A 24,209-nucleotide genomic window follows, 5' to 3' on the forward strand; every position below is an offset into this window, starting at 1 on the left:
GGCTGGCCTTGCAATTAGGCAGGGTAAGATGACAGGTGTTGTGATTCCATTGTAAGGGCTGTAAATGTTCAGTGTATTCATTTTCATAATTTTTACCATTATGGAAGAGAGGGAGGCACCATTCAGATTTTGTTTCTCAGGTTCCTTTCTTTTTCTTGGGCCGGCTCCAATTGCAAACCATTCAGCTAAAGCAAAATTCCATTGTTCTGAGCAAGCAGCAAAGCTGTCAAAAGACACTCACAAATGACCTGTTTACTGAGCATTCATCCTGATTTGTTTGCAGGGAGATAAGACGATGTTGGCTATTTAGTGAGCATTCATTCCCATTTGTTTGTGGGTAGATTAGTCAATGTTGTGACAGGCAAATGGGATTCCACACTTTCCAGTGCATTTTCCCATCACTTTGCCCTTTATTGCAAAAAGAATGGATCTGGGAGGGAAATGGGTTAATTTTACAAGAGTACTAAATCAACTTTAGTTGTGCAACCTAGTATGCAATTGAATTCCCGCCTCCCCCAACAGCAACAGTTTGGAGCACACACATACATTTCAGTGCACTTTACTGTCACTTTACTGCAAAAAGCTGAGGGTGTTTCTGTTTGTTTTTTGGATGTAGGTTTGTTATGCAACCCACTGAAATTACACAACCTGAACCACAAATTATGCACCACAAATAATTGTGTTTCCAGCATTTGGAGAAATTGCAGGGGTCAGTACAGCCAGAGTGCAATGGATGAGCCTAACCCTGGGAAAACCTCCTTCGTGATCAAGGATGTGATTGAATCCCACCCCAAAATAGCAACAGAGTTCTTTTCATAACACTAATGTCAAACTTGCATGTGTGTGTGTGCATGTGTGTGTTTAACGTCACACAATAATCCGTCCTTTGCTCCGTGCTCCTGGCGTCAAAAAACCTGGATGGGGTGCTATGCTTGCCTCAGTTCCTATTCCACCCGGCTGAAGATGTCTTGCCCGGGGAAACCCATACCCATCTCAGTCCCAAAGCAGGGCAGCGGTGGATGTATGTAATGTATTCTGAGTTTCTTTCCTGGACATTTTTGTTCTTTTTCTTAATAATGTTATTTGTTATTTAGTTTAATTTTTGTAAATTGTATTGCTTTCATTGATGTATTTTTATACTTGTGTTTATTTTTCTTTGTAAGCTGCTTTGAGGGCCTTTGGCCGAAAGGCGGGGTATAAATAAATTTATAATAATAATAATAAACTTTTTGTACCCAATTAGGAAAGGAAACAAAAACAAGGAGCACATCTTTGACTAGAACTTTTCAGGCCTATCACAAAACACAATTCCAGCTGTCCAATTCATGGGATACTCATGTCTAGAAGAGACTGAGAGATAAGCTACCCAAGGTGGCACAAAGGCACTCAGGGCCTCTCCATCCTGCAGCAGCTGATGTGGGCCAAGAAGAGAAAGACCTGTGTGACCTAGGAGGTTCATGTTTGTACTGCTGTCATGGCATGGATGGGCAGAAGGGAGGCTTGGGCATGCCACCATCTCATTCCACACAGTTTTAGTGTGAAGACAAGAGGTAACATGAACAGAGCTTGGAAGATTACTTTTAAAAAGTAATAAATTACAGTTACAATTATGTGGCCCCCAAAAGTAGTAATTACTGTTACAATTACAATTGCTCTGAAAGTAACTGATTACTTTACTTTTTCTCAAAAGTGATCACTACAATTACATTTGTTACTTTTTTTAAAAAACTCCTACAAGGTGCTGGCCTTGGCTGCTGCACATCAAAGTAGCCTAAAATAATATTAAAACTAAACACACACACATAGGGGGTAGTAGAAGGGTTCGAATCCCCACATAGCCATGAAGCTCACTGGGTGACCTTGGGCCAGTCACTGCCTCTCAGCCTCATGAAAACCCTATTCATAGGGTTGCGATAAATCGGAATCAACTTGAAGGCAGTACATTTATTTTTTATTTGAAGATGATGATTATGATAATAAATATGTAGCATTTCAAATTAATTCTGTATGAGACACATTCCATGCCAAGCTTGGAAAACCAAGGAGGAGGTATAAAATATAGACAAAAATACTTTGACAAAATGCTATTTATCCTTTATATCTCTATCTATAATTAGCAATACAGCTGAATGATGTATGTAAAACATTTTTTCTCTTTTTCTTTTTTCTTATTATTTTAGTACTATTGCTAAAGTTCTGATGAAAGAATAAAGCATTCATTAGCTAAATTCAAATGATTAGATCACATAAACTCCACTGAAGCTGGAGTTTTTGTCATAGAAAAGGCAAAAAACACATACCCTATGATAGCCCCATAGACAATCAGAACTAATATCAAATCCTGTAGTTTGTTAAGGGTGCTGGGAATTGTAGCTCTGTGAGGGGTAAACTACAGTTCCCAATATCCTTGGGAAAAAGCCATGTGCTTACATGTATGGTGTCTACAGGGAGAGTCTTACGGACTGATCCTATACTCCCAGAAGTAAATCCTATTGACTCCTATGGGAACTACTCCCAAGTAAGTATGCTTGGGATTGCAGCTTTTATGTCATGCTTAATAGCCACCTTGTGTTAAATTGAACAGAATACAGTTTCCAATCAGATTTAAACACTTTAGCCACTTAAACTGGTCAGAGTGTCATTCCCTCTATTTCTGAAGCTAAGGCTAGAAGTGTTGCTTATGTAGCCATGGTATCACCCCACACATAATGAGTATTAGTGGGCAAGAGGGAACCCCAAGTGTTGCAGAATAGTTTTTAAAAAGTGAGAGAAAAAACAGAAAGAGGATGACTTCCACAACAGCCCAAATGAGTACTGAGCATGCTGTTATGAAATGCTAAGTCTCTCTCTCTCTCTCTCTCTCTCTCTCTCTCTCTCTCTCTCTCTCTCTCTCTGTGTGTGTGTGTGTGTGTGTGTGTGTGTGTGTGTGTGTGTGTGTGTGTGTGTGTGAGAGAGAGAGAGAGAGAGAGAGAGAGAGCGAGAGAGAGAGAGAGAGAGAGCGCAACTCCAGCGGTACTAGATTAGTCTATATGAAACATGAGCACAGATACCCTGGACTCTAGGAGAATGGCAGTCCTAGCTGTATATTAAAAGAAGGGGAAGGGTACCAAGTGCCAATAACTGTCAGAAGGCATTTGTTGAAGCAGCTTTGGCAAGACAGACACAACTAATTTAGTAAGGCCTCACTGAGGCATATTAAGCTGCCAGTCTGGATAGGAGTTTAATCATCCACAATAGATCAAAGGTCCACTTGTCCCTTTGGTGGTAGGCCAGACGCACACACAAAGTCCAAGGAAGAGATGGTCTTGAAGAAAATATAGAGCAGGAAAACATGGATAAAATGGAGCCAGTCCCAAATAATAAAGGAGACAATACCTTTGTGGGGGATGCAGGGGAGGGGGGGTTGTGTCTCTCATGCTTCTCTATTGAGATATGAGTTATTCTTCTAATCTTTCCCCCTAATTCCATCAAAAAGGTAATATTTATTGGTGCAGGCAAGTGCTTTAACAGACCCATCTGAGAATTATGCAATTGTATACAGTCTTTTTTCTCCTGGTGAGATGGTTTGCTGAGGTCTGTTGACTATGCAATAAATAATTCATTCATTCTGGGTGTGTGTGTGTGTGTGTGTGTGTGGTGTGTGTGTGGTGTGTGTGTGTGTGAGTGTGTGTGTGTGTGTGTGTGTGTGTGTGTGTGTGTGTGTGTGTGTGTGTGTGTGTGTGTGTGTGTGTGTGTGTGTGTGTGAGAGAGAGAATGTTGCTTTGAAAAAGGAGTGGAAATAGTCGAGGCTCAGGTCTGGCAACAAATACGCCAAATGCCATTGGTGAGATGTTGGTCTAACTTAGGCCTTTCAGTTCCAACTAACACTTCACTGCACTGGCATAAGCTTCATGAGCCCCAATAACTGGAGCTCAGGGCTTTGCTAAACTAGGAATAACATTCAGGTGTATGTGTGCCTAATACAGGAAAGCTGTCCTCTGGAAGGTTGTGCATATGATAAATACTAGGAGTGACAGGAGTTTATGTGCAGCCAACAATAAGCGGGGCAGGGAGAGTGGAAAGCACCTGCAGAGCAACAGGAACATATTACCCTGTCTCCCAAGCGCCTGTCTCTTATGCTCTCAGGGAAGACAACAGAAAGGTAAATCAAGGAAGGAAGATCAAAAGGGCAGCTATAAAGCCGAGCACCAGCCCACTGAGTTTATGACTGCCAGTAGCCAAAAAACTTGGCTGCACTCTGAACCAAACAGCCAATCAGATTGTCCCACAACATGCCTCTCTCTAGCGAGATTTCTTCACCCTTATTTACACAGCCTTTACATGGTTCCTGCTCTTAAATATACTAAAAACAAAGTACTGTAATCCATTCCCTGGCCGTCACTACCACTGGGGGATGGGCAGCGGCGGTGATCGGCAATAGGGACCAGCAAGATGTGCAGGGGACAGCAGGACACGCGAGGGGGACGGCAGGAGGTGTGGGAAGCATGAGGGGGTGACGAGCGGGGGGCGGCAGGTCACGCACGGGGCGCACGCACACACACACACAAACACCACCGTCACCTCCACAGCTCTTCAGGAGCAGAAGTCTTCTGCTTGTGTGTGCGTGCGTGTGTGAGTGTGTGTGTGAGAGAGAGAGAGAGAGAGAGAGCTTTTCAGGTAAAACTCAGGGGAAAGACCGTGGGGGGGCAGCAATCGGCAGGAGGGGGGGATAGGTGATGGCGGCGATGGGCAGTAGGACACACGGTGGGGAAAGCAGGACGCGCAGGTGGACGGCAGGAGGTGTGGGAAGCACGAGGGAGGTGACGAGCCGGCAGCAGACGCAGGGGACACACACACACACAATCGTTGCTTACCTCCACAGCTCTTCAGGAGCAGAAGACTTCCGCGTGTGTGTGTGAGAGAGAGAGAGTGTGAGTGAGTGAGAGAGAAAACTTTTCAGGTAAAACTCAGAGGGGGAAGACCAGTGGGGGGGGGGTGGAAGCGATCGGCAGCAGGGGGAATAGGCGATGGCGGTGATCGATGGCGGCGATCGGCGGCAGCAGGCAGGACACGTGGTGGGGAAAACAGGACGCACAGGGGGACGGCAGGAGGTGTGGGGGGTGCACACACACACACACACACACACCATCATCACTTCCCTCCACAGCTCTTCACCTGCTTTCTGCTGCTGCTGCTGCTGCCTTCTTTTCCACCATCCATTTTTTCTCTCTCGCGCTCCACGGCCCCCTGCCTCGTGTCTCCTAACACAGAGCACGAGGGAAGATTGAGGCTGCGCAGAAGTGTGTGAGGCACATGTCTTGTGTCCACCAGTCACAGGAGCTGAAGACTTCCAATTGCTCCCACCCCCAAGTAACGTCAAAACGTAACGCTAAAACGTTAAAGTAGCAGCTGAAAAGTAGTGAAATTACTAGTCGTTCTATTACTTGCAAAAGGTAATGGAATTACCCACTCGTTAGGTAAAAAAGAAACGAGTTACTTCCAAGCTCTGAACAGGAATGTATCATAACCTGCCTTAAGAAAGGAACATTGTAATGCATAAACATGAGAGCCCCTAAAACTTGGGCAACATAGTAATTAGACATCAGAGTCAACTCCATACACTTAAGTCTACTTTTATTACAAGAGACTAATCCTGAACAAGGAAAGGCACCATTTTGGAAACACTGTGTTGGTGTTAATGCACAGTGTGATCCAACGCAGTACATTAACAACAGGATTTAATCCTCTACCTAGCCTAGGTCTTCAGCCTTCGAAAGGGAAAGGACTCATTTCAAAGAAAATGCCTCCACTACAGCATGTGTTTAAACAACCACATGTTGCAATCCTATGCACATCTCTTTGTGAGTTTAGGCCCATTGTAAATAGTAGGATTTACTTCTAAGTAAAGATACATAATATGACATCAATTGTCTTCCACCACCACTGATGATCTCCCTCTTGCTTGCTCTCTCCCTCTTTCTTAACTGTCAAAGGCAGCTTGACGTTGACAATCTATAGCTTCCCATCTCTCTGTATCGTTTCCACTGCTTGAAGATCTGACATTCATCAACTGTTAGGGGAACACAGCGGGCTACAGAAAGAAGGGGGCAATTGCTGAGAGGAGAAGAAATATTTATCTCTTTTCAAAAAATCAAGTTCCTTTGTAGCTGTGATTAATTTATTTGTCTCTGGGCACAAAGACGGTGTAAGACTTGAAGCTTACTAGGAAAACCCATCGAAGTCATTAGGATTTATTTTCAGATAAAAGTGCAACAGATTGCGCTCTAAGGCGGGACTGACTTCCCAGTAAACACGGACAGCATTGCACTGTTACATTTTCCTCAGGATGGCGCGCATGTAAAGCTCCGTTACTCTTGGAGGGGCTTCCTAGTGTTGAAGCCTTGACCGCTGGGACAGTCCCTGGCTCGCCGGCCGGCCGGCCAGCCACCCCCGCGAGACCTGCAATGTGTTCCTACCCTGCACCGTGCACGATGATGCACCGCCTCTCTCCAGCCACGCAGAGCTTATGTACAATAGCAGCCGCCCCCTGCAAGGACTCTGCTTTCAGTGTCTCCAGCTGGTTCTTCTGCGTCAATGCACTGCCTCCAATTTTAATAATGCAGTCCACTACAGCCATTGCACCGGCACAGTAACCCACCCACCGCTAGGACCCGCTTCCTGAATCTTTAGCCCACCTCCCTTTTGGTGACATCATTTCCGGTCCATGTTATTAACACTTTGCACTTCATCCGGCTGACTTTGTGCTAATACGCACAAGGCATTCCCAAGCAAGCGTAGAGTTAGGTTTGCACTCTAGTAGAGTAACGTGCATGGTTTGCTAAGAGGTAAGATCGGCGGTATTTAATAGAGCATGCTCCCAGGGAAGGGTACATAGGATTGCAACATTAGTGTATTGCCTGTACTGCAGGGCTTTATCATGTGCAGGATGAATCCTTGTCCAACAGGAGTTCAGCAGGGAGAGAGAGCCTGTGGCCCTGTTGTTGAACTACTGTTGTTGTTATGTGCCTTCAAGTCGATTACGACTTATGGCGACCCTATGAATCAGTTACCTCCCATAAACCCTGGCCATTGGCTTTCCAGGTTGGGGTTGATGGGAGTTGCAGTCCAACAGCATGTGGAGGCCCGGAGATTCCCTATCCCATTCAATCAGAGGCAGTTTCAACAGCCGCAGCAGCAGCGCTGATTTTTTAAAAAAGGTTTCACCTATTGGAAACTCCCCTTGGGATAAAATTCATGTGGTGCAACACGAACCCTGCACTTTTTAAAATTAGAAGCGCTAATCCCTTAATAGCAGTAAATTGTACATAATTATCCTCTGTTAAAGGATGGGTTTTTTTACTGAGACAATTCCCTTATATCGTTAAAAATAGAGGCTAGTTCCCGTTAGACGAAGGCAATGCACTCTGCATATGCTTTTCTCCCTCTTCCCTGCTATTTCCCTATCCGTCGAAATTTTTGGGATGGAGGGCGTGCTTAAATTCCTCTGTAAAGCGCCATGTATATTGATTGTTACTGTCATGATCACTATTATTAGTATTAGTGGTAATATTAGTAATAGACAACTGCTGCTATTACAACAACAAACGAAACTGAGTAAACTCGTAGAGTTGACGTGACTTTCCAAAACTCTGCAGGGGTGAATCAGCAGAGTTAAAACAGAAACCAGTCCTGAACTTGACCGTTTTTTCATGCCTTTCATAGGGAAAGGAGTATAAAGGTGCCTTAAATATATGTTAGACATCGAATCTTTAACTCACATGGGCGCCTCTCTTTTTTTCTCGTCAAACGAAGGCTCAGAAATTATAAATGATCCCTCAGTTCACTGTCTGGAAAAGGGCTATTGGTTGGTTGCAAGTAATGTCTGTTATGATGATGTCAGCAGAAAACGCCAGTGAAGATTAGCTTGGATTCTACCTTTTCTAGGAGCTGGAGCTGCTACGGTGGGTATTTTATTACATAGTGAGTAATCCTTGTCTCTGTGGGGCGGTCTAACGGGGCGGTGGGGAGGGGAGTTTGGTAGTTTAATTTGCATCCTCCAGTCTAAATTTGGAACAACCGAATTTCTGCAAACTGGTCGGTTTTCTCCTCTATGCTGGATGAATGTGCGAAAATGGATTCAGACAAGAGTTTAAATGGCCAGGCAGAATATTAACTGCGAATAAGATGCTATAAATTGCTATCTTGTCATTGTATTTCTTCAGGGGGTAAATAGGAATGCATAATTGCTTAGTCATACAGTTCCTTTTGTTTGACCTCAGCACCAGAGGTATACAATGTCTGACTATGGAGGCTCTGTTCAGCTGTCATCAGTAATGACCAGTGATAGTACAGTCCTCCCAGAATTAACCTAAGCCTTTTTTTGAAGCCATCTGAGGCAGTGGTGGCTATAATCACGTACTGCATTAGTGAATTTTCAATGGGACTTAGATGTTGGGTCTAATCCGTATGTAAAACCATGATTTGGTGTTACATGACTCAGCCTTGGGCTTATACACTCTCTTCCCTAAACCAGTTTAATTAGTGGCATTCTGGTTTGTAACAAACAAGCTTGCCATTAAATCTGAACCAACCTATCATTCATGCTTGCCCGGCAAGCAAGGATCATGGAAGAGCAAGACTCATCTCAACCAAAGTTTGGCATTACATGTGAAGTGATCCACTGTGTGAAGGAGTGCTTCCTTTTCTCTGTTGTGAACCTCCTCCCAGACCACTTCCCCAGAAGACTTGTTTCTACTATCATGAGTGGCATAAGAATTATTTACTTTCTACCTCATTCATAATTTCATGAACTTCTAAAATCGTATTATTTCATTTACCTCCTAAACTAATGAACCACAAATTCTTTAGTCCACTGCTCACCTACCTGGTGCCTCCAAATGTTTTGGACTACAACTCCCATCAGCTTCAGTCAGCATAGGGTGCTAGCTAGGGTGGATGGGAGTTGTAGTCCACAACATCTGGAGAATGCTAAGTTGACAAAGGCAACTTTAGTATCTCCTTTAAAGAGAATATGCACCATCTCCACCAGTGTTTTAATTGTTTGTTTTGTATCTTGTCCAGTTCTGGGATACAGTAGGGCCCCACTCATACCGCAGGTTACGTTCCGGACCCCCACTGAAAAGCGAAAAACGCTGAAAAGCGGAACTCATTGAATAGAATGGTGCACGATGCCCGAAAACCACCGTAAAAGCAGAACAAGCGCTGTATGTGTGGGGCTTTAGTCTAATTGTGTCTAATTGAGACTGCCGCATTAGCAAAATGCCGTAAAGTGAAGCGCCATAAAGCAGGGCCCTACTGTACTCTTTTTAAATGAGCTGACCAGAACTGTACACAGTAATATTACTATGGTTGTACCATAAATTTATAGCAGTGATGGGGAACCTCAGGTCCAAGGGACTGTCTGGCTCTCAGAACTGTCCACAGGCAATACCCCCTTCCCCAGGCCACAACCTTCACTGGCCCCGATTCATACCCCAAATGTTTTTGCCTGGTTTCCTTGAACTCATAATGCCTCTTGCTTGCCTGGTTGAAGGATAGATAGAGTTGTGTGAGAGTGTGTACAAAATAGTCTGCTGTGCAAAGGTAACATTTAATTTGTTGCTTCACCTGCTTTTGCCTCTGACCCCTCCCACCATGGGCTTATGGACCTCAAAAGGTTGCCTAGAAAGGAATGCAGCCTTCAGGCAGAAAAAAGGTTCCTTGCCACTAATTATAGAGACTAGGGATGGCCCTAGCATTAGACAGAGTGCGGTGGAATGAAGCAGCTACTTCAGATAGCAGTTGTTAGCGGGCAGTGGTGGCAGCCCCCCTAGGTGTTCCTTCTGAGCCTGCAGCTCTTTCCCTCTGTTGGAGATTAGGGATATGTGTGCCATGTGGTCTGCCCTGCACCCTCTAAAGTAGCCTGCTACCCTCACGAGTGGTGGAGGACACTCTCGTGTTAGGAGTATTCAAGTAAGATTCCACTGCCGGTCCAGTTGACTTCTGGATGCAGAATTGGGGCAGGGGGGCATTTTTGCCTTCTCCATCTGGTGGGCATTGAGGGTGTCTACTAAGGAATATATTGCTGTATTCTGGGTGGGACACCCACCTGAGCCACACCTCAGCACTGCCAAAGGGCTCTCATATGGAAAGAGTCTTATGATTCACTCTCCAGCCAGTCAGCCTGTTCAACTGTTCCCCCTGTGCCTTGAGACTTGGGGTGCTTCCAGACTGTTGCTATTGCTTGCTAATTGTTTTATTTTTGCTGTTAGCCACCGTGAGCTCTTTTGAGGAAAGGTGGGATATAAATGTTTTAAATAAAGTGAAACAAAACAAGCTTACAGACATAGACTGGCTCACAAACTAAACCAGTCTCATTCAGAAAACCCTGTTGCACGTCTGACAAAAAAAATTGGTTAGAAAAGGTTATCTTGTTTTTGGAGGTGGAGGGAATGGTTGGGAGAATGTGCATCAGTCTTCTTGATCAAGAATTGTGAAAGAATTTTCTAACATCTAAGTGGATATTGGAATATCAATATTGTGATTAAAATGCATTGCTATTGATATGTTATTATGTTTTGATATGCATTTATTATTGTTGGAGTATTTTTGGTGTACCATGAACTGCTTTGGACACAGTCTAATCTAACTGCAGAAGCAGAAAACAGATCAAGTGTAGGAGCAATGGAATAATCTATCATTTTTTCTCTCTCTAAAGCCGGACTGCCATATCAGGGGTGTTGCTAGAGGGTGGATGCACAGGGCATGGTTCCAGATAGATTTGGAGTGATCTGGGTTATTGGGTAGCATATTAATTTGGGGAAACAATGTAAGATTACTTCATCTAGAGCTGGGTAATTAAAATGATTTGGAGCAGGATCTTATGGGAAATTAACTGGAGATAAATTAATTCAAGAGGAACTGATCTGGGATCATCTGAGCTAACAAGCAAATTCACTGAAGAATTTATCTGGAATGTTTTGAATGGAAGGTTGTGTTATATTACAGTTTATTTATCTGCTATTTTGGTCCAAAAGCCCCCAAATCAATGAACAACATATTAAGACATACAATAAAAGTACGTTAAATGCAATAATTAAATCAAAACAATATACATTAGCAAATTCACACAATGCACACTTGTGACACTAGTTATGTATTTGTGCACTGCAATCATGCTGTTGCCACAGACACTCTCTAGCATTGTACCTTTCACTTGGAAGCCAGGTCAACTCACATTTCCCACCCCCTCACATCCTGCTGCTCTAGTCTCTCACCTAGGACCAGGTCCAAGTTGACTTGCCTATTTTTGCATATGCAAATTTTATGCAACTTTGTGTCTCTGGAGCCATGCCCCAAATCTTTTATGTACCTAGCTTAAGGTACATAAGAGCTAAAACAGAAGGAGGTAGCTCCATGGTATACTGACAGTTAAGGAGAAAAGTAGAATCATAGAAAGCAGCCTTGTACCTAGTAAGACCATTGGCCCATCTAGCAGCAGCTAGATGGCAGTGGCTCTCCAGGGTTTCAGGCAGAGGTCTCCCAGCTCAACCTGAGGATGCCAGGGACAGAGCCTGGGACGTTCTGCATACAAAGCAGATGCTCTTCCACTGAGATACAGCCTCTTCCCCCAGTGACAAAATATATCTAAGAATTATGTACTGATCTGTGCAAAGAGTTTGCTGATTTTCCCTTATTTTTCTTTGCTTCAGGTTCCTGTGATGCTCATGCAGCACATCTGAAGAAATCATGAAATGTGTGTCACTTGCAGCCATTGTTTGGGGTATCCTGGTACCACCATCTGAGGCCAGCAAGGTGAGGAAGCAAGTGGGTGGGGCTAAAGCACTCAGTGCAAGTAAGAAAGGAAAGGGGCATTGCTTGGAGAAGTAATTGCATGACATTCCAGGCAAAAGTGTTTGAGTCCCATTGATATCAGTAGCAGGTGCGCTTGACTCTCCTGTTGTATTATGGGACATAAACATAAGAAGAGCTTGCTGGATGAGGCCAGTGGCCCATCTAGTCCAGTCTTCTGTTCTCACAGTGGCCAATCAAATGCGTAAGGCACAAGAAGGTCCTGAGCCCAAGAGCACTCCCCTCCTGAGGGGAGCAACTGGTATTCAGAAGCATGCTGCCTCTGACCATGGAAGGAGAGCACAGCCAGCATGCTTAACATTTTTGTTGGATTGTGCTCTTGCTGTTTTATGACTGGTTTTGATATTCAGAAGAACACTGCATGCCCATGAGAAGCATTCTCTGCCGCTTAAAAGCTTGCAATCCCTTAGACCCATGTAAGTTGATCCAATAAAAAATGTGGCCCTACCTACTGTGTGCATGGTAGAGTTAATGTCATTGTTTCTAATAGCGTGTGTAAGGCTGAAGTTCTGTGAATGCTTATTTGGATTAATCCCTGTTGAGCTCACTGGTACTCGCTTTTAAACAAACATGCATAGGATCAGGCAGTAATACATGGATTTCTGTTGGCTGCTCTCTAATTGTTAACAGTTAACTCGAGAGCCTCTTTCCATCAGAATTTTGAAACCTGGATTCCTAGCCTTCTTCCATCTAGCTATTAGGATTTTTTTTAAAAAAAAATGATGATGATAAGAATAAAGCTATCAAACGAGAAAAAGGTCACAAGTAAATTCAAGTGGTGATCCTGCTGCAATTATTTCTTTCTGTGTTGGGGCAGGGCATTTTGCCCAATGAACCTTATTCTATTTCTCTCCTATTGTGCTTCTGTAGAGCTTTGGGGACATCCGTTGCAAGTGCATCTGTCCCCCATACAGGAATATCAGTGGACATATTTACAAGAAGAATGTGTTGCAGAAGGACTGGTAAGTCAACCCTCAACAGCAGTTTTACAGTCTTTAAAGTCATAGCAAATGACCTGTACAAGCTGTAGAACATAGTTCCTCAGAGGACTATTCCCAAAGGTTTTCTGACTAAACTCTAAATTAGGACTTTCACTACTGTGAATGGCCAGGATTTGTTACTAACTGCTTCTTACTGAGAATTAGGGTCTCCTGAGGTACTACAATTCCCTACTCATGCTTTGAAGTCATAGGCAGGGAAGCGATCAAGAAATGGCTGCTGTTTTACATCTGCAGCCTCCTCCCAGGTTTATTTATTTTATTATTTATTTATTTATTATTTGATTTATATCCCGCCCTTCCTCCCAGCAGGAGCCCAGGGCGGCTCACTGCAGGAGCAGCAGTTGTTGTTATTAAATCTATTATTTGCCCTTCACCAGAAGGTCCAGGGCAGGTCACAGCATCATAAAATACAATATTACAAACAGTTTAAAACAAATTACAACTAAATCACAAGTAGCCCCTCTCCCTGAAATTTGTCCAAGTGAAAGCAAAAAACAAAAAGGAAAATATGAACAAGTTGAGAGAGGCAAGAATGCAAATTGAAATAAATAAAAATGGAGGTGCTTATAATAGTATAAGGCTAGAAGGACTGAAAGGAAACATGTGCATCTTTATTTTCTGCTTATTTTAATCTTTTTTCATCCATTCCTTTCAAGAAATAACCTAGCTCCTTATTAAACTCCCCATGCCTAGCTGTACAAAAGCTCAGTTCTCATAGCAAAACACACACACACACACACACACACACACAATATTCCACAAAATGCCCAATTTGAACTATTGTATTACCATTTAATAAGCGGAGAAATACTTGAGCCTTTTACCCTCGTCTATAGCTCCTCCTTCCTTCCGGCCCGCAAACCCAGAAGTCTCTGAATAACCATACTTCCCTGTTTTAACTGATCTGGGGAACCATGGTTTGAAGGTTGTTAAAGTCCTGGTTTATGCTAAAGCTGTTAACCACAGTTTTCAAGTTCTTCAGGCAAAACAGGAAACTATGCTTAATAGGACCCTTCTGCGTTTTATTGCTCTGCGCCATAAAAAGAGAGAAGAGACTATGTACGCAGGCAAGAGGCTTGTGCATATCTCAGTTTATTGAATCTAAATACAGCCTATGTGTAGTTGCATGTTACAATAGCTCTGTGTTATCAGGAACAGGTACGTTATACCAGCGATAGAGAATCTCTGGTTCTCCAAATGTTACTGGAGTTGTGGGTTTTTCCACTTAATCCCTTAATCTAGGGATGGGGAACCTGTGGTCCTCCGGGTGCTGTTGGATTACAGCTCCCATTGCATTATGCTATATGCGCCCGCTCAACCACTTTGATCTGCAGAACAAGCACTTTTTACAAGTACCACATAAAGTTTACTTTCCACTTGCGAGAAATCAACCTTTTACTGTGGCAGCACCTCTTCTCTGGAATTCCCTTCTCTGGAACTTCCTATTCTCTGCAATTAGGATGGCACCTAACTTTGTATTGTTTTCAGTGCCTGCCAAAAACCTTTTTTAGTTTTGATAAGCCTACCCAGACCTGTGGTTTTATTGTGAGTGTTTGTTTTTAAAAATGTTGATTTTATCTATATTTTGCTGATTTCATTAGGTTCTATGCAACTAAGTTCTACTCAGGTAGATTGATTTCAGTGCGTCTATTCTAAGTTAGTCTTGCTTCTCGGTTTCAGTGAGTTTACCCTTTATATGAGTAAGATTGGATACAACTCATTAGGTTTACTTCATTTTAAGGTCTGTTGATTTCCCCCCCAAGCCCCCCAGTATTTTCTTACAAATATTTTATATTATTTTTTGTAAACCACTCAGTTTTTTTCTTTAAATTAAGCCGTATATAGATCTTGTTAACTAAAACAAATTTAAAAAAAAACCCTGACCATTGCCCGTGCTGTCTGGAGCTGATGGGAACTGGAGGGCCAAAGGTTATAGCCACTCCTTTTGTACTTCATGACACAGGAGGTCATTGATTCCCACAGTTGATGCTTGTTTCTCATCATTTCAGTAACTGCCTGCATTTGGTGGAGCCCATGCCAGTGCCAGGGAACGACGTTGAGGCATACTGCCTGCTGTGTGAGTGCAAGTATGAAGAGCGAAGCACCACCACCATCAAGGTATAAGACAAGCCCATCTTTTATACCAGATGCCCCTGTGTCTTCTTCCTTTTTTCCTTCTCACTGTATTAAACAGAATTTCTGCTATTGACAATTTTGAAGGCAGAGTTGAATGGTGTTGAGGGTGTGCCCATGAAGGAGGTAGCACTAAGACACTATGTTCTACCAAATGTTTCTGCATTGCTGAAGGTCTAATTCAATGGTTGTCATGTGAGTTTAAGAACATAAGAAGAGCCCTGCTGGATCAGGCCAAGGGGCCCATCTAGTCCAGCGCTTTGTTCTCACAGCAGCCAACCAGTTGCCCATAGGAAGCCCGCAAGCAGAGCTACCCCACCAGTGATTCCCAACAACTGGTATTCAAAGGCACATTATCTCTGGCAGTGGATGTAGGATATAGCCATCAAAGCTAATGGCAATCAATAGCCTTATCCTCCATGAAAATGTCAAATCCTCTTTTGAAGCCATCCAAGTTGGTGATCACCACTGCCGCCTCTTGGAATGAATTGTATAGTTTAAGAAGTAGTGGTGCAAAATGTGGCAGTGCAATTGCTCCCTGGGGCAGGGTATCACCAAAATGTCACCCAGCTGCTGAAAGAATTGCACTGGCTGCCCATTAGCTACCAAGCTGAGTTCAAGGTTCTGGTTTTGGTGTACAAAGCTCTATACAGCTTGGGACCAGGATATCTGAAACATCATCTTACCCCCTTATATACCCAGTCGATCACTACTCTCTGCAGGTGAGGGCCTCCTCCAGATGCCATCTTATCAACAGGTACGTTCCGCACAACATAAGAAGCAGACCTTTAGTGTTGTGGCACCTACCCTTTGGAATTCCCTCCCCTTGAATATTAGACAAGCGTCATCTGTTATATTTTCAGTGCCTACTGAAGACCTTCCTCCTTCAACAAGCCTTTTAAGTACAGACCTTATCCCAGTCTGCGTCTGTGTTGGAATTGCTTTTTAAGATTTTTTAAACCTTTTTTAAAAAGATGTTTCATTTTAATATGTTTTAAAGTCTGTTTTCAAGATGTTTTAGAGTGTTTTTAGTGTTTTTATTTGCCATCCTGGGCTCCTTCTGGGAGGAAGGGTGGGATATAAATGTAATAAATAATAATATACTTTTTGTTGTCTGTCCTGAATTTTCCAACGTTCAGCTTCATTGGATGTCCCCAAGTTCTAGTATTACAAGAGAGGGAGAAAAACATCTCTGTATCCACTTTTCTTCACACCATGCATAATTTGTAGCCAGAGGTGCAACTGCAGAACCTATATAGTGGTTATAGCATGTGGTTGCTGCAGAGTTATGTCCAGCACAAGTCAGTGGAGCAAACCTGTGCCTCAGTGCCTTTATCAAAAGTCCCTCATTCTCACAAGCAGCTTGGCTGCCTCTGAAAACTGGCCTAGATTAATCAGGTTGATACAAGGGGGGGAAATGAACTATTTTTTAGATAGTTGTATGGGAGGTGGCTTCTGGATTGCTTAATTCTTGCTTCTTGGATTGTTTAATTAATTTGATGACTACCTTGGATCAGTCAGTTCAAGACTCTTAAGTGATTCTGAAGATACATACATGGAGCTTATTCCAGTTTGTGCCATTGACTTGATAAGTACCTAAGCAGATTTCCATTATTACAGGATAGGTTTTCTGACTAGTGAAAAATGATGGCTTAAGAATTGTTTCATCCAGATTCCTTGATGAACTTTTGCTGCTGCCTTTATACAGGTCGTCATCATAATTTACCTCTCCGTGATTGGAGCCCTTCTACTCTACATGGTCTTTCTGATGGTGGTTGACCCCCTGATCCGCAAGCCTGATGCCTACACCCAGCCCCTGCACAATGAAGAAGAGAGCGAGGTGAGTGTGAGGCTTTCCTCTTGTCAGTGAACAGTCTGAGTGGTTCCACTTGATAATAAACAGACTGTGGGTGGGGGAGTAGATTGTACGGAATATGAGGCATGGCCTCAAAGTCTGCAACTCTTACTAGCACTGTAAAGGGGCAGCTGAAGAGAGGGGATTTTTCAATCACATTTACTGTTTATCCTTCAAAGGCTTTATACGACAGACAACATCCTATCCAGCCCTTTAAGAACACAAAATATAAACGTCCTCTGCTTCCTGACAGTTAGAGACTGTCTCCACCTGACTACAGCTTACAATCCTTTCCCAGACATAGGCCTGACCTTTTTCAGTTCTAGAATTTGCCAGATCCCATGTTGCATGATTAATGCTGACACTACAGGCACAGTCTGTACAACTCTGAATATGCCAAACTGGAAAGGTTTCATTTATTTAAATTTTATTTTTCTGACCATGTATATGCTCAGGGTGACTTTGCTCCATTTGTTTTATTTATTTTTATAGCAAGTTTTAACACAAAAGAAAGAAAGAGGGGGAAATAAGGCAAAAAAGAAAAACATGAGCCCACATTAATGACATAATGACCTTCAATACATCCATCTCAGTTTAACTGTATAAGTTGCTTTGTTTGTTTGCTTGTTTGTTTCGTTCTCGTCTGCTCCATGATTGGGTGGGTGGTAGTAGACTCCAACCACCATATTCCTTTTATTCCTTGCCCCATTTATTTTAATCCAAATACTCTCGGTGTCTACCAAGCTCATCCTTCTGTATTTCTGTGCAGGGATATATATTTTTAACATTTTTAACAGCAACACCCATCAGCCACAGCCGGCATGGTCCGGTTGCCAGTGATGATGGGAGTTGTAGTCTAACAACATCTGGACAACTGAGGCTGGGGAAGGCTGCTTTAGAGGGTTTGACAGCAACGGATTAAACAAAAGCATATATTGTTGGTGTATATTAGTGTCATAATTTTTAGTGGAGGAATTATCACCATTGCAGTTCCTTGTCATTCTTTTGATGTCACAGCCATATCATAAGATGTAATTGATAGCTCGTAATAGTTTGAAGAATTAGGGGGAAATATTATCACATGGAGACATCTCATTTGTTGATCATGACATAGTTCTTTGCTCTTTGTGTGTATTTGCACATACGTTTTGCTTCAAATATCCTTTGTATGTGTCACTGTGGAGCATTGTCATGCATCTAAAAGGCATTGTCCCATTGTAGATATTTTATGTGTTTCTTCTTTTGGTTTGCAGGATGCTCATTCAGTGGCAGCTATACGTCCTTCTGCCAGCACCCGAGCAAACACAGTGTTGGAGAGAGTGGAGGGAGCCCAGCAACGGTGGAAGCGTCAGGTGCAGGAACAGCGGAAGACAGTGTTTGATCGACACAAGATGCTGAGCTAGAGCTCAATGAGGATTTACAGTCTAGGAGTAAGCAGCAGCTGCTGGTTAGCTGATTTCTGTTAGCCACTACGAAGTCTGAGATCTAGCTTAAAACATGTTGCACTTGCCTTTTCTAGTTTGTTTTTGCTTATTTTCTCTCTCAGAAAGCAAGCTAAGTTGAAGGAAGCCACTGGCTGCGCATCCCAATCTATGTCTTTCCCATTGTCTAAAACAGGTGGGAACTTATGGACCTTGAGATGTTGTTGGGCTACAACTTCCATCATCCTTGACTTTTGGCCGTGCTGCAAGGAGCTGATGGGAGTTGGAATCCAATGACATCTGAAGGGCCACAGGTCCCTCATCCTTGGTCTGAAACAGCCTTTCCCAACCCTTGGGTCCCCAACTATAACTCCCATCAGCCTCAGCCAGCATGGCCAGTGGTCCAGAATTATGGGAACTGTCGTCCAGCAACATCTGGGGACTAAAGGTTGGGAAAGCTTGATCTAAGACTTTTCACTCACCAAGCAGCATTGCCCTTTGATTTAAATGTGACCTTTGGGAAGTCCGAAAACCAACTTTTAGCTGCTTTGTATCTTTTTAGAAGCTGACAATAGCTGCAAATTATGCTGGGTCTTGTAATCTGTCTGACGAACATCTAGATTATCTATGAGAAATGGGGCACCATTTTTGTTGTTGCTGAACTTTTGCTGTTTCAAAAATCATACCAAGAAGTATTCTGGTCTTACATAGAGAAGACTGCTTTGGGAATCTGGCACTAATCATTAAAAAGCATAATAAAGGAAATGAATTTAGCAAAGGGACCTGTTACATTTGAATCATGAATCCTCAGAGGTACTTCCTTCAGAGACTTTCAGGCTGGTTAACCTTGCACCAAGCAAATTAAAAGAAGGGAGTCAAGTCAATTTGGAATCAGTGGTATGCCATAGGTTTAGCACTACATGAAAAAGAGTACTTCAAGGTGGGGGCTGATTGATGAATCGGTGCTGTTCATGCATGCAAGTTTTTTGCGGCATCCACACAATGTCGTCATTATCAAAATGCCAGCCCATACTTAATTTGCATTTAATCCAGATTTCTCCTTACTGCAGAAAATTTGTTAAGTAAAAATAACCCATTATCCATCTGCAGTCACTGCTGGGTGAGGGGAAGCTTGTTTAGAACATTTATTTATTTAATTTTTTGCTATGCAGTTTGCCTTGTGTTTGCTGAAGTTTTGGTGGGTGGCATCTATCGCCACACCCTCAAACTTCCATTTGCTCCTCACCTGAGCACAACCTAGCCATTTTGTTTAGAGCAGCTCATATGACACAAGTCTGCCTATTTCTACCAATTGCTGCATGCTGGAGCCATATTCCTGTTTCAGTAACCCAGTTAGGAGGAGCTCTCCTCTTAAGATCTCCACACTGTGCCCTGGGGCATTACTCCTGAGACAGCAATTGCAATACCTGCATTGGGCTTAAATAAATAATACAGAAATCTTGCATAAGACCTTTAGTCAGAAAAATACCACTCTTGTGCAAAAGCTCTGTTTTATTTATTTATTTAAAAATCCCAAATGAATATTGTGCAGACATACACCCTCGTCCAAGCAGAAGCCTCCATTTTGCCCACTGTGAACCGTGCTAACTAAGGCTAGTAACATTTTCTCTTGTGCTGTTCTGCTCTTCATGATTTTTTTTTAATGATGCATGTGCACAGGTACAGAAATAACTTTGTGTGTGCCCAGAACAGAAAAAGACAGCATAAGGTGGGACAGGAGTGATAAAGGAAGGGACAAAAAGACCAACCCAACAATGCTTCAGCAAATTCCATCAGCCTCCACCACTGGTGTGGATGGCAAGCAACAGAATAGCAATGGATATGCATGATGGGGGAAAAAGGCCAGGAATGTGTGGAAGATAATGTGCCAAGCGCACACACAGCAAAAATTGGATCTGAACAGCCCATTAGAGATATAAAGCCCCTATCTGACAGCACCCAAATGGTCCACCATTTTTCCTTCCCCTTTCCTCCACCAGCATGGTCACAAAAAGAAGAATGGACACATCCTTTTCTGGATTTAAACTAATTGCTGTTTGTGGTTATGTTAACAACATTGTTTAGTTTAAATTATGTTTTATTCAAGGTGAGATCAAACAATAGTTTCTGATTGTGGCTTGTTTCAATAAACCATTGTTAAAACTAACCCCAGTTTCTGGTTTGAAGTCACAACAAACTGTGGTTGGTTTAAACCAGGAAGTAGATGCTTGCAGTCTCTTCCTTTGATGCAGGAGTACGGAGTGCTTGAGCCAAGGCCTCTTTCACATAGTGTTAAATCAGACCAACAGGTTTGCATGTGCAACTTTCAACTGTGAAGTTGTAGCCATTACATGGAAGACAGATTGTTGCTGTGTACTAGCTTTGCAGACAACAGTGGTTAATCATTAGATTAGGTCTAAGTTAACACTGAGTTCCAGAGAATCTTCAGTGGGGAGTACAAATACTTGTTCGCATAGTTCCACCTACAAACACACAATGTTTTCAAATATAAAATATTCACAATAAAATAATACCATTGTATTTCCTTGACTCCTCCTTGTGGGAGGTGCTTGCATGAGTATCTTGTGCAAGAAGAACTATCATTTAGCAATTTGTTTCAGTATTAGAAACTGCTCTGGATCCCAGTGTAAAATGTTTTGGGGTTCAAATCTAATTTGCCCCCCTTCTCTCAGAAGGGGCAAGCTAACGCACCCCTCAGCCCTGGATAGGGGTGCAAACTTGGTAATTTACCTGTCTCAGTGGCTCAGCCAGATACCAAACATAAACATAAAGTAGACACACAATACTGCTTGATCAAGAGGGGTCTCTAAACTGTACAGACAGCAGTCTGACAGGGAAGAGAGCATGGTTTATTAATTGAAGCATCATTATATATATTTCATAAGCAAAACAAGATACAATATTATTAAAATCATAAGATGGGAATACAATATTACATAGATAAAGCAAGCGCATCTTATCCTTGTTACATTTCTTATAATTCTTAAAAAGCGAGGAATTGATAAAGAATTCATACACTTGTCAATCTAAGAAAACTTAATGTGAGATAAGAACTGAGGAAAAGCGAGGAAGAGAGTTAGATTGACACCAGTGAAAGATAAATATGGGGCTAGTATGCCTGTGAAAGTTATCCACTCAGCAGTATGACGTAAAGCTATGGATACAATTCTAGCAAAGTATTTTGGGAACACTTATTCTTTTGTGCTGAGTTTGCTACACTGCACAGGATGTGTAATATAAAGCAAGACAAGAGAAAACAGCAAAAATCCAGAAGGGATACACTTTATCTCCTTTTCAAGATATTACAGCCTGAGAGGCGCCTCTGGTGTGATCCCTCATGACAGAGAAGAAACGAAACTTAGAGCCTTCTGTTCCCCACCTTCTCTTAGTTCCACCATTCATTGCGGCTCTAGCTCTGAATACAATTTAGCATCTCTGAACAACTTTTGGGGCCTAGAAATAAAATATTTCCTAACAATGTCACTTCTAAAAATATTGGGTTGTATTCAACATAGTGCTAAGGCGACCGTTCTGTCAGCACAAGGATTTTTTCTTGCTCAACAAAACGTTCTCCCCTTTCCTCCCAACAGATGCCCCCTAAATCTGTCCTGGGGTTTCCCCCAACTCTCCAGAGCAGATTTGAAGATAGTGCAAAGTGTGTACAGGGGGAGGAGGGGGGACGTTCTGTTGCCCAAGCAGAAATCATTCTGCTAGCACAATTATGTAGCTGAATACTACCCATTGGATTTTAACTTTAGATTTTAATTTGGTTTCCCAGGGTGCCAGATCAAATCTGGGTATTTGTTTACAGTGATATTCCAGTCTGCAGTAGTCATTTTGTTTGTTTGCCCACAGTTGGCAGCCTAGCTATGTATAATATGGCTGCTTATCACATACATCAGCCTTCCCCAACTTGGTGTCCTCCATATGTTTTGGACTACAACTCCCATGAGCTGGCTGGGGCTCATGGGAGTTGTAGTCCAAAATATCTGGAGGTTGGGGAAGGCTGAGATGCACTAACAGCAGGTTGTCAGTGGCGACTCGTGGCTCCATGTCAGTGGAACAGTGAAATCCACTCTGGGTTTTAGTCTGAAATTTCAAGGAGCCATCAGCCACCACTGCACGTTGTCCTATTAACACGGTGCCACTGGTGAAGGGGAATTAGTTTTAACCTAGTGCTGTAATGTAATGTAGTAATGATTTCTCAAGTGAAAAAGTCAACAGCAAGAGATCTTTAAGGATGACCAGTATTCCTGCTACATGAGAAAGTATATCTGTATTAAATGATCTGTTCTATTTCCTTAAGGAATCTCTAGTGGATTGAGGAATCCTTGTTACTATTTATTTTATTTATTTATTTATTTATTTATTAGACTTTTATACCACCCGACTAGCAATAGCTCTCTGGGCAGTGAACACATAGATACAATAAAATCACACAATATAATACAGCAAAAACATATAAAAATAAGAACAATCTAGAATCAATTACAACAGGATTTGAAAATTAAGTTAAATTAAAATGCCTCGGAAAAGAGGAAGGTTTTAACTTGGCGCCGAAAGGAAAGCAGCGTCGGCGCCAAGCGCACCTCCTCGGGGAGACTGTTCCACAGTTTGGGGGCCACCACTGAGAAGGCCCTAGATCTTGTCACCACCCTCCGGGCTTCTCTATGAGTCGGAACCCGGAGGAGGGCCTTCGTAGTAGAGCGTAGGGTACGGGCCGGTTCATATCGGGAGAGGCGTTCCAACAGGTATCATGGTCCCGCGCCGTATAAGGCTTTATAGGTTAATACCAACACTTTGGATCTAGCCTGGAAGCATATTGGCAGCCAGTGCAAGCGAGCCAGAACAGGTGTTATGTGCTCAGACCGCTTGGTCCTTGTTAACAATCTGGCAGTATCTTTTCATTAAACAAAGAAACTGGTGTGTAACCCTTGTGTCTTTCATGTTCTGGATACTTTTCATGAGCAAGGAGTTATGAAACATCTCACATTTCAGAGAATGGGTAGAATCATGTGGCAAAGGAATGACCCCCCCAAAATGATACTAAAATATTTGTAAGGTTCCAGCCAGGTTGTCCCTTAACACTTCATTAGATATCATCAGAGTTGCCAACTTTTAAGTGGAAGGACAAGGTAGGAGGGTGGTTCCTCAAACCACACCTACTTGTCAATCAGCTGACATCAGTGGGTGGGTTTCAACCCTGCTTGGTGCAACTTCACCAGCAGTTCCCCACTCTTAATTTAAAATGTATAAGCCATTTTCTGTTAAAATATTCTAGGTGATGTACAAAAATAATAAACGCTAACAATAAAAAGGCAGCAGAATAAATATATTTTTTAACAGGATGGGGAGCTCATGACCCTCCAGATGTTTATGGACTCCAACTCCCATCAGGCCCAGCCAGCATGGCCAATAGTCAGGGATGATGGGAGTTGTAGTCATGTAAAATTGGGAGGGCTGCAGGTTCCCCACCCATATTAGAGTGTGAGAGTGAAATGTGACTCCCATTTGAAACAATAAAAATGTGTGACCCACATCACAGTAATCTGCATCTACAGGTACAGACTGTTCTTCATCATAATGTATGCCATCTAGATTCTTTACAATCAAAGGGAACTTTCTTCTTCAGTGGAATGTGAAGCACACCAGTTTGTTTGCCTTTGTGTTGAGTGCCTAAGAAAATGTGGCATTTATAGAGTTTATAAAGAAACCCTGGCATTTATGAAGTCTTTTTAGACAAACCAACTTTTTTTCTAGGTTTTTATTCTGAACTTGAGCTAGTCATGTTACAGCCTTACAGTGGATAAGAAGAGTCAAAGAGAGAAAAAAGAACAATTATTCCCACCCCTACCTCTACCCAAACCAATTTAACGTTGAAAATTTGAGTTCTTAGTTTTCTGAATGCAGATAGAGCCTGTAAACATT

General features: G+C 42.6%; 2 protein-coding genes across 4 annotated transcripts in view; one reads left to right on the forward strand and one right to left on the reverse strand.

Annotated features, from left to right (window-relative positions):
• The window catches only part of LOC133387331 (uncharacterized), a 57,486-nt gene extending 50,815 nt beyond the window's left edge, over nucleotides 1-6,671 (reverse strand). The window contains exon 1 of one of the 2 annotated variants that reach the window (XM_061631892.1): nucleotides 6,456-6,671. In XM_061631892.1, the coding sequence (XP_061487876.1) occupies nucleotides 6,456-6,616 (161 nt within the window). In that variant the 5' untranslated portion in view covers nucleotides 6,617-6,671. Of the gene's footprint in view, nucleotides 1-5,154; nucleotides 5,501-6,455 lie in introns of those variants that run through there. The other variant, XM_061631894.1, reaches the window with a different exon arrangement.
• A 19-nt stretch (nucleotides 6,672-6,690) lies between these two features.
• TMEM9 (transmembrane protein 9) lies at nucleotides 6,691-20,427 on the forward strand. Of its 2 annotated transcripts, none has more exons than XM_061631900.1 (7): nucleotides 6,691-6,824; nucleotides 7,792-7,940; nucleotides 11,691-11,793; nucleotides 12,721-12,812; nucleotides 14,861-14,969; nucleotides 16,693-16,824; nucleotides 18,093-20,427. In XM_061631900.1, exons 3-7 carry the CDS (start codon nucleotides 11,728-11,730, stop codon nucleotides 18,240-18,242), a joined length of 549 nt encoding a protein of 182 aa, XP_061487884.1. In that variant the 5' UTR covers nucleotides 6,691-6,824; nucleotides 7,792-7,940; nucleotides 11,691-11,727; the 3' UTR covers nucleotides 18,243-20,427. The 2 variants fall into 2 exon arrangements, with proteins under 2 accessions (XP_061487884.1, XP_061487885.1); XM_061631901.1 differs by lacking the exon at nucleotides 6,691-6,824 and adding an exon at nucleotides 7,114-7,196.
• The last annotated feature ends 3,782 nt before the right edge of the window (nucleotides 20,428-24,209 follow it).

Source organism: Rhineura floridana, chromosome 6 (assembly GCF_030035675.1).
Source record: "Rhineura floridana isolate rRhiFlo1 chromosome 6, rRhiFlo1.hap2, whole genome shotgun sequence".
NCBI lineage: Eukaryota > Metazoa > Chordata > Lepidosauria > Squamata > Rhineuridae > Rhineura > Rhineura floridana.

Excerpts from the sequence above, each read along its gene's own strand:
- TMEM9 (XM_061631900.1), top strand. The coding sequence starts at position 11,728 with ATGAAATGTGTGTCACTTGCAGCCATTGTTTGGGGTATCCTGGTACCA. Across the intron at positions 11,794-12,720 it reads CACCATCTGAGGCCAGCAAG|AGCTTTGGGGACATCCGTTG; the intron begins GTGAGGAAGCAA and ends GTGCTTCTGTAG. Across the intron at positions 14,970-16,692 it reads GAAGCACCACCACCATCAAG|GTCGTCATCATAATTTACCT; the intron begins GTATAAGACAAG and ends GCCTTTATACAG.